The sequence below is a fragment of the Nyctibius grandis genome, chromosome 2, assembly GCF_013368605.1.
Source record: "Nyctibius grandis isolate bNycGra1 chromosome 2, bNycGra1.pri, whole genome shotgun sequence".
Taxonomy (NCBI): domain Eukaryota; kingdom Metazoa; phylum Chordata; class Aves; order Nyctibiiformes; family Nyctibiidae; genus Nyctibius; species Nyctibius grandis.
Window position 1 is genome coordinate 65,406,911 of NC_090659.1, and position 10,380 is coordinate 65,417,290.

General features: G+C 42.7%; 1 protein-coding gene across 1 annotated transcript in view; it reads right to left on the reverse strand.

The window, feature by feature from the left end:
• UBAC2 (UBA domain containing 2) overlaps positions 1–6,675 on the reverse strand; it is a 107,698-nt gene extending 101,023 nt beyond the window's left edge. Inside the window, exon 1 of the mRNA XM_068423999.1 lies at positions 6,553–6,675. Coding sequence (XP_068280100.1) covers positions 6,553–6,583 — 31 coding nt within the window. The 5' untranslated portion in view covers positions 6,584–6,675. The remainder of the gene's footprint in view (positions 1–6,552) is intronic.
• Positions 6,676–10,380: the final 3,705 nt, after the last annotated feature.

Below are 10,380 nucleotides of genomic sequence, written 5' to 3' on the forward strand. Positions count from 1 at the left end.
ATGCACAGTATTTCCCAAATGCACTGATGGAATCTGTGCTTTGGGTGGTTGTTTTTCCTGCATTAAAGCCATCATGCAGATATTCCTCTATTGTATTCCAAGATCCCTCCAAGAACCTGCAGCAGGTTCACCAACCGACAGTGACGTTTCAAAATGGTCAAGAGTTTTCAAGGATTCTTGCCTCCTATTTTCCCTTCAGATGCAAGTTTGCTACACATCAAACAGCAGCATGAACACCTCCCCCTGAATGCTTGGAAACCCTGCTTGTCCTTTATTGTAATGGTTGATGAAACCCACTGTCAGATATTCAAATCTGAAAAGTAATTTTTAAGTAAGTGCTTTCTAGACACCAGTGTGTGCTTTTGGGAGACTGGAGCAATCTTAGTAGATCTGAGGAGTAAAAGCTTGTCTTTATTATAACCAGGCACTGAGTTCTGAACAGTAGTCGAGAACAAAGGAGAGCATGCCACGGAGGGAGGATGACAAGAGAGATGGACATGTGTAATACTGCTTGAGGAATCTGGAACACACCAGAAGACCGCATGCTGACTGGCAGGATGGAATTTAACCATGATGATTTTTTAGAGTTTGTTCAATCCAGTGTAACTATTTTTCTAACATTTCATCCTTTGAAAAAACATATGCAACACCAGAGGACCCTGCAAAAGCAGTGAAGTTACTGCTTGCTGAAAGTATTACATGACTGGATGAAGTACTCTGGGTCAGGAAAGCAGCTCTTGCCCGTGGTCTAGGCACAGAGCACAGACACAAGAAGGGGATCCTGTGTTCAGACAGTTATTTCACAGCGTGCTGTGGTGGTTAATCATCGTGATGCCTGCAAGTGAACACAGTAACAAGAGTATCACTGCAGGAACGGTTTTTCATCAAATGCTTATAAACTTAATGCAGAAGCTGAGAGGTGACTAACATTAGTATATATACTAAGAAAGTCAATAAAGAAACCAACTGTGATAGTTTTACATCTATTTTTAAAAGGCATTGGTAAGACTGTAATCAAAGCAGTTACCTCTACATTTACTATCTAGAAAACTGCTGGTTTTAGCCCAAGTCACAAACTATTAAAGAATAAGGAGCTACAAAAAGAAAAAAAAAAGAAAACCTTTGTTTCTAAAAGGAACATTTGAAAAGAAATAGAAAACAAAACAGGTTGAAGTTAACAAAAACACTCACCTCATTGAGCGGCCACTTCTTCCTCCCAACCACAGAGCATATTACCATACTACTATTAATATATACTGGCAGAAACATCAGGTAGAGCTACACCATACCACCATGCGGAGATCCCCACGCTAGCTTGAAATGAGCTATCTCTGCAGCAGCAGCATAGCAGCCACATTTTTGTGGCATTCAGTGCATGCTTAACTGAACTGATGTGGCTATGCTGCTCCCAGGACTCAAGCTATTACTTTGAACCAGGTTGCACTGTGGCATGTTAATGTACAAGGTTATTTTTTTTCCCATATAGCACTGTACTGCATAATATTGTTATGCACAGAAGTCTGATATATTCAATATATACTTGATTTTTCCTTCAGTCGTACCACAAAGCACCAACTTACATACCTTTATTATTTTCCTGACGCCCGCGCACAACACAGTTCACCCTTGCAGGTTATGCAACCAGAGTAGCCCAGCGTTTCCTTGTTGCCTTGGGGATTTTTAACAAATTGCTAGCACTGCACTACGAGGTTCACAGAGAGGTAAAAGCATAAGCTGCATCAGCAGAAATGCTTGCACACAAGTTCAAAGGACTCTACTCCCTACTACTACATGAAGTAGCTTGTGTGTAGACAAAGCAGTCAAATATTTTCCAGATGTAGCAAGTGGATAGGCTTTAAAACATGGACTCAGATTTTACATTAATAAAGACTAGCTCCAGTAGGCTTTCCTACTATACTGATGTGCAGTATTGCACATAGCATGAAGAATATTGGGAGGGGATATTACAATGTCTGCAGAAAAGTTTGGTGTTGGTCTTACAGGTTTAAGTTGTTGGAAAGGCCTTGGTGTCTTATAACGGAAAGCCTTCTGCATATCATGCTTTGCTGCTGGAACGCAGCATGTTGGAGAACAAGCAGTAAATACAGCTAAGCAGCACTATGATAAAGCAAACAGCCAGCCCAGTGTCAGTCTTCATGTGCTCATGCTAGCCTTTGCAGAGCCACTGAAGTGTTCCAGCAGTGTTCTTCATGGGAGTCCAGTTGCTGGCAGACTGCAACACAAGAAACCAGTCTGGGTCTGGCGCCACAGCCCACCTCCCAAGCCCTTCCTTAAAGCCAGGTGCTGCAGCATGCTTCCTGAACACACTGCAATGCTGTGTTACAAGTCAACTCAACTGGGTTAGCGTTTTGCTAAGTCCTTTGAGTATGCCCATGCTGTGCTTCCTATTCTCCAGAGTAATTGGCTTTTTTTCCCAGGGCATACCAGCTCCTTCAATATTCCAGATAACTGAAATAGTTTCCCTTAACAAGGGCAAACTGTCTTTGTCCTTTTAAATGGTGTTCCTCCTTGTTTGCTGACTTCCATATCTCATAGGTGTAACATGTACCAGGTATGTTTATTTTTACACCTCCTCGTCCAAAATTGTGTGTGTCATTCACTGAGTACGTGTGTTATCAGCTCCCAATGGTGTCATCACCTGCTACACCTGATACTGCCTGTTAGGAATTCAGCATATTCCTGCTAGCAAAGGACCTACTTGTCTGAACTGGCTCACATGCACCTGGGGTTGGACCATTTTTTTGTTGGAGGGGTTTGCTTTTACACGTCTCTTATAACGTCACTTTTCAAGAACCTCTCTGCCTCTGCATGTGATTTTATAGAGTACTGAACAGGAGAAGTAGGATGGAGCATTTATACCAGGAAACTCTTAAAGTAGGATAAGAAATACAAGAGAAACACTTTATGTAAGAACTTATCTTAACTGCAGTGCTCAGTCATGAGACATCTCCTTAAAAGGCACATGGACAAGTCAAGGACTTCACTACACAGGCCCAGCTATTCAAGCATTATTTACAAGAAAGTCTAACTTCAATAGAAGTGGTCAAACTTACGAGGAATACCTGAAGCTGAATCTGTGGTAATGAACTTAGAAGTTTTGAATATTCCTTGGATGAAGATAGTACCATTCACCTCACTGAACTACAGAGCCAGGACATGACGTGAACTTTTCTGTGTAGCCACGTATTATAGTGTAGCATCCCCTGGTACCCATAGTACCGAGATGATCCATAAAGTTAGCTCGAGGTAAGTAATACAGAAATAGTTTGTACTTGCTAATAACTTTGAAAAATATTGTTTGCTCAGCATAGTAGTGGTATATTAGCAGAAATAAAATTTGGCAATCAACCAAGCGAAGATCCGTGCAACAAAACCAGCCAAAGAACCTGTCTATGGCTAAATCTAGATGATGTTTTTAGGACTTTTTTATCAACTGACTGTAAATAATGCAACAACAACCTTGCCCTGAATGAAGAACAATAACAATCAGGACAGTTACAGTAGATAAGTGGACTTCAGAAAAGCTTAGCTGAGCTAAATTTACTCTGTTAAGTCAGTAGTACTATGTCAGGGCCACCTTATAATACAAAAGCAAACAAACCCAAGAGTATTCTTGGTCTAGAAATTTGGAAATGCAGCTATGCAGTAATCTGCACAGATACACAGCTGAACTCCTTTTATTGATGAAATCAAAATACTCATGTTTTTCATTTACTCAAGATTTTGTTCATGCATGCAGCAAAAGATTTTCCCAAATAAATGTTATAAATAAATGGTGCTAAAAGGAAACTACAGTGTCTTCCTCCCATGTTTCCGAGAAACAGTACATCAGTATACTGCTAAATGGCATTGGTCTACCCAAGTTCAGTCATCTGCCACATTTTGTCATATTAAATGTTTGAAATATTAAACAATAACTTAATTTTAACAAGCACTCAGGCTTTTTATTTGATTTATAAGCTATCTTCTCTTGAGCACTTACGGTTACCATGGCTGGGACATAAGACAGAACTGACTATAGGGTCCATCAAAGCTCCATGAATTTTTACAGCAAGAGGAGTAACACATGATGAAGAATGTCCAAAACTTAATATTCTAATTAAATTATTCTACGTGATGAGTGTCAAAGGTCAGTTTAAACCACATATTTAGCAAGCAGCTTGAAAATATCCTAATCATGTCAGACTCTCTGTAGCTTGAAAGAAGAATTTTGTTTTCATTAAAATATCAAGAGTTGGGAGAGGCAGCCTAGAAACACTGAGAAGACAGGATGCAAGAAGGGGGAAAGGGACTAATGCAGAACGAATCAAAAGGAGATAGGCTTCGTAGGTCACTGATTATGAATTTGATCTATATACTGCATCAAATAAAACATACAGATTCTTCAGTTATTTCTCTCATTTAGACCTCTAATGACAACATAGACTATTAAATTCATCTTTATATTGTTTCCACAATCTCCTGGACTTATATGATATAGTCCACTGCTATTTATTTTGGTTTATTCTAAAATTAGCAGAAGATATAAAAAACAAAGAATATGGACAATAACACCCTCATCCAAGATTCTGTCAACCTTCATTAGATTAACATTACCAGATGGAACAAAAAGTTTATAACCAGCTGCAACTGCTGCCTCTACGAGCCACTGGTTACTCTCCTATCTATCTCTTTCAGAAAGTATTAAACGCAATTTCATGAATTAACTAACCAGAAGAATTTACAAGAACCAAAATACTTCAAATGAGTTAAATAATTATTTAGGTTCCGATAAGAAGCTTCAAAATCAGAAGTTTTTAAAAAGGTGAATAGGCCAAACCTAGACGTGCTTCTAGAAAACTAGGGACAAGGGGTCTCTCTGGCACTCTTGTTAAAACACTTTGCATAAGAAGCCCAGTAAGAGTCACATTACCAAGATCTAATAAAGCTCTGAGGTCATTTGTTGTCGGTTTGTTTTCCCATTGCTAAAGAGGGGATTTCTGCAGAAAGGAGTGAAAACAAGGCAATGGTGAAAACAAGGCAAAAAGAATACAGTAACCTCTGACATTTTTACCACCACATCTATGTCTGAAGACACTAAAGCCTTTAATCTACTAGAAATATAATCAACAACCGGGTCACTTTTTAAAATGACCTAAGATACACATGGCTAAAGAGAGCTTAGTATGACTAGGTTTTACCAAATGGTATTGTGATACGGCCTTAAACAAACATTATAGATGTTAAGAAGTCTGCTAGCGACAGCACACCAGGCTACAGGAGCCTTCAGTCTGACCTGGCATAATCATTCTTGTCGCTGTTGAATCAGGTGTCTGCTTATTTTATCTAAGGTCTCTGATACAGGTCCATTTATCCACCAACTGTGCCCCAACAATGGTTTGTCATTGCCCTTCTGCCAGAGGTTACTGTTCCCAAGACACAGTGGCAGAACAGAACACAGATGCACACGTACACTTCCCTTATGCAATATCAGGCACTGATTCATTAACTGCCTAAACCATCAGATTCTGCACATCAGTGACTGAATCCTACATACCTGCTGCTACTGCAGCAGACACGTCTGCCAAAAAGGCAGGAACAAAAGTCTGAGGGCACAGGGACATCTTAAACTGCCACAGTTGTGCACTAGGTGAGCATACATCACTGCCACCTAAATCTGTGCCTCTAGTAGAGTTTGCCAGTGCACCTGTACCAGCCAAGTCCTATTGTGAAAAATTACTTTAGGTCAACAGGTGAGTTCAGTAAGAGTGTATGTTGTATCAGTTTTCCAGAAGAAAAAAATTTTAAAAAGGTAAAACATTTACTTTTTGCAGAATGGTATCTTGTCTGGGTTTTTCTCCTAGCACAAATGTGTTTCTTATGACTACAATTTTCCACTCATCCTTCTGATGGACCTGCCTTAGAAAAACTTTTAAATACTGACCGTGACTTTCCACCCATTCAGCCAAACAAGGATACTTTTCACCCCACCTTCTGCCTCACAGAATTATATGCAGACATATGCCACCAAAAGGTTGTTCTTCTACAGTGTCTATTACGGGGGGAAAAAAATTTAAGAATCGGGAGCTGCGAATCAAGTACAGTGTTATTAAATCCATCTGCAAAAATACTGCCCCCTTCCTTGGGATCCCTCGAACAGAATACAGCTAAAACCAATACCCCTTCTTAAACGGCAGACCTACCACCCCCAGTGATGGGATGAGCGGTAATGGTTTTAAACTGAAAGAGGGAGCGGGGCCAGCGGCTCGCTCAGGGGAGGCGGCGGCAGCACCGCGCCCAGGCCGGGCGGCGGGAGCGGCCCCGAACCCCCGGACCCGACCCCCGCGGCACTCCCAGAGGTCACGGCGGCGCCGCCCCGACGAGTCCCTCACGGCGGCGCCCCACGCCCCGACAGCGCGGCCCCGTCCCGTCCCGTCCCCCCGTGGAGAGGGGCCGGGCCACCCGCTGCGGGGGAGACGCCGACACACCCCTCACCGCCGCCCTTCCCCCGGTTCCGTCCTTCCCGGGCTGACGGCGAGGCCGGTTACTCACAGAGTCCGTTGGAACCGGTGCTGGTGAACATGGCGCCGGCCCCGGCCCAGCCGCGGCGGGTGCCGCTGGCGGAACGCCCCCCCAAGAGGCCGGGCAGACCCCGAGGAACCGCGGCGGGCCGGGGACGGCGCCGGTAAGGCGGCCGCGATGGGCCAAACGCCGCCGTCAGCCGAGCGGCCGGCGCCCCCTGCTGGGCCCGCTGGGCGAGCGTGGGGGGATGAGGCGGGGGGCCGGCGGGGCCTGGGCCCCGCCGCCCCCCCGCCTCACCGCCCCAACACTCGCCAGCCGGGCTCGCTGCCAGGAAGCGCGATCGCCACCAGCACTACGAGGCGAAGCCTATACGCTCCCCTATAGACGGCATACATTCCCTTAATTAACTCGCGGTACGGCTGAGGGCAGGTCCTGGTGGCTTGGTCCTGTCAGAGGGCGCTCGCCGGCCCTGAGGCACAGGGAAGGGCGCTTCAAAGCTGGGGTGTAGCTAGGCAGAGGTAGAACATAAGTTCGTCTGCGTATGTTATCTATAATTACTTCTGTCTTTATAAAGATGATTTAAATTTGACGTTTGTAGCTGCCTTGGGGAAGCCTGACTCCTCGAATGCTGGAAAGCTGTGACACCCGAGGCTCAGCCTAATTTTGGGAGTACACGAGGTGAGTGCCTACTAATGACAGCTTACCCACGGCTCCGTATAGCTAACGGGAGACGTAGTCAATACGGTTCAGTGGACTCTGGAGAGCTTTTCACATGATCAAATTAAGGTATCTAATTTAGGATGAAACTAATTGCTCCCTAGGCTCCACCGGCTGTGTTGAACTCATCCCCACCAGCTGTAATGGTAAGTTAGACACCTAGCTCTCTGCCAGTGTGGTAGACACCTAACATAAGGTGAGCCAAATCCCCAGTTGCATTTAGATGTGGTATAATAAGGCTGAGATTATTCATGCACCAAATTTCAATGACATTTTCAAGTCCACGCAGAAAACAGAGTTTACTGAGATAAGTCATGCTGGGCATTTAAAAGGTGATGATGCTCTGCGTCACGGATGTGAATGGCAGGAAGAAACAAGACCAGGCTTGGGCGCTATGTGTTTGTGCGCTCGACAGAACTGCAGGCCTCAAAGCCACATTTAGTGTACCGCAGTACAAGTCTGAGAGCAAATGTCACTCTGGAACTGAAAAATGTGACTTGTCAGCTAGATGACAATTTTTAAACAGGCAACCAATAGTAAAAACTTTTTAGGTAGGTAAAAAATTTTTTTAGATTCCATAAACTTTTCTTATGTAACACCAAATATGAATATGCATTTTAATAGTTACATTCAAATACAGCTATTAAATAGCACTTGTAAATGTGAAGATCCTGAATCTATGTAAACAAAATCTCTTAATTTTGTCAAGGGGACATAAAAAGACCTTATGCTTGGATCTACACTTAAGAAAAGTTCAGCACATCAGTATATAATTTTAAAATGTCCAGCTCCCAGCACTAATTTCAGATTTCTGTCGCTCACTTGTGCCCTCTGTACAGGGCCCACAGTCAGGCAGGTAGGAATGGGATTCAGAGTCAGCTCACAGAGCACGAGGTATGTCTAAGCTAGCCAGAAGGAAGAACCAAAACAATGGTGCATCGAAAATCGTGACTCTCTCCCAGGCTGAGGTTCTTTCTTCAGCAAAGAATCTAAATTGGATTCACAGCACAAAACCCATCATGTACTTTGTGTCTTTGGCTACAGACAACTGGCTTACTCTTTGCTGTTAAAGCACAGCCGGAAGAAGTTATTTGCTACAGAAATTCTCCTTCTTTCTCTCAAATGCAAATGGCTCTGGCTGCTGTATGTTACATATGCCAACAACTGTCTTGCCAGTATGCTGCTGAATGCGCATAATCATACAAAAGTCACTGGCAACCCTCATTTCTAAGGAAAGGGACGGTAAATAATGAGGTGCAAATCCTGCAAAGCTTGTAATAGTTCCAGTGTGAAACCTCATTGGGAAAAGCTTGGGTGCCTCCTGAAGCTTTAGGGATCTAATGAGGTACTCATGGATTAATTAATTGCCATTTTGGACTTCTTTGAGTAATTTCCACTTAGAGTAATTGAGACTTTTTGTAGATCTGGCTTTCATATAGGTGAGGATAAAACCTGAAAACTTTTCCAGCATTGCCTGTGTGATAGGTTTAGGATTGCTGTTTTAGTGCTGAAGATAAAGCTTGCTTTTATTTCTTTTCACAGTCACACAGAACAGAGTGACAGAACAATCATTAATTTAGAGGTTTACAGTCCTGATAGCCAAGAGCTAGTGTTCTTCTGTTTTATATGCTCAGTTTTGAAGATTTTCCTAGATTGATGTCCTACAAAGTAATCATATTAGAGGGATTCTTCTCTGCAACATTGAGTGCTGGAATTGGATTGAAGTCAGAATCATTAAACATACTAGAGACTTATGCGTGTATTTTGCTGAATAAGGGATGCATTTGGGCAAATATTTAAGAGCTGTTTTGGAAGAAGCTCTGTGGACTTGTTATCACTGACTGATACAGCAAAACTGAATGAGTAGCAATCGTTGGCAAGCTTCTCCCAGCAACATACCAAAATACTTGCAGATTTGTCAATACTGCTGGGATGCAGCGAGCTGGCTCTGAACTTATTTGCCACTATCTTATTTAAGTCTACAAATATATTATGGAGTCTATGAAACACCTAACGCTATCCCTTGTTTCAAAAAAGATTTATCAAGTCAGTTTTTCTGGGATTAGATGAGATGAGATACACTGTGTGGTTTTGAGAAAACTACGTACCCCATGCTAATAATTATAGTTTCACATACCGATTGAACGGTAAAGGAAACGTAGTTTTTGCTCGCAGATACAGTGCCAAGCAGAGAGGTTTTTTATCCCAACACCGTCAGTGTCAACAGGTAGCTTGCCATAAGAATTACGCAAATGATTTTTGTTATCTAAATATACAGTGTTGTCCACTTTGGAGTTAAATGAAATCGTCAGTCCTCATGCTTGGCTTGGAACATATCCCAGAATAGGAAGACTAGCACTTATCTACTAATCTGCTCAGAACAAGCTTAGAAGGCTTTGACACTGCTCAAATGTCAGCTTAAGTATCTCTGTTTGTTTATTACAAGTAGTTAGTGGGGTCAATTTGGTATGTTCAAAATAAAGCTACTGAAATATCCTGCTCAAAAGAAAATCCCAGGAGACTGGAATTTATATTTCTAACTATTTTCTAACATGAGTAGGTTGCTTCCTTCTCTGAACTTGTGATGTTTTTGAACGAACTCTTAATTACTAATTAATCTCTAACAGTCAGATGCTCCCCTGCCGTATAGAATGAAGTATAGCAGCAGAGTAAAACCGGGTGCAAACGTAACGCCTCACTCAGGAATCTTCTGTCTTAACTCAGTGCAGGTTAATGATTCTGCAGGTTAATGGCAGGTGGTCATTGTCTCTTTGATGTCCGGGGTTTCTATGACATTCATAGTAGCACCTGCAGTTATTAGAATTGCCTGAAATATTAGCAGATACCTGAAAAGGAGTTAATGTTAAACTTACTGATCTCTAACTTCTCCCTACTGTTTCCAGAAGACTGTAAAGAAGAAAGCTGTGCACCATACATACCCTACAGAGGAGACTTCTGTGGCAGTGCAGCTTGCTGATAGCAGCTTGCATGGGAACAGGAGGAAGGGCAGAACGCAGAGATTCACTGAGCTAAAATCAGACTGATTGGTCCTGTGCCTTTCCAAAATTAGAGAATTTCTCTCACTCCTCAGAAGTGAAAGCTTTGTAGCGCAGCAGACCTGCTGTCCTCTTAAACTGTAGT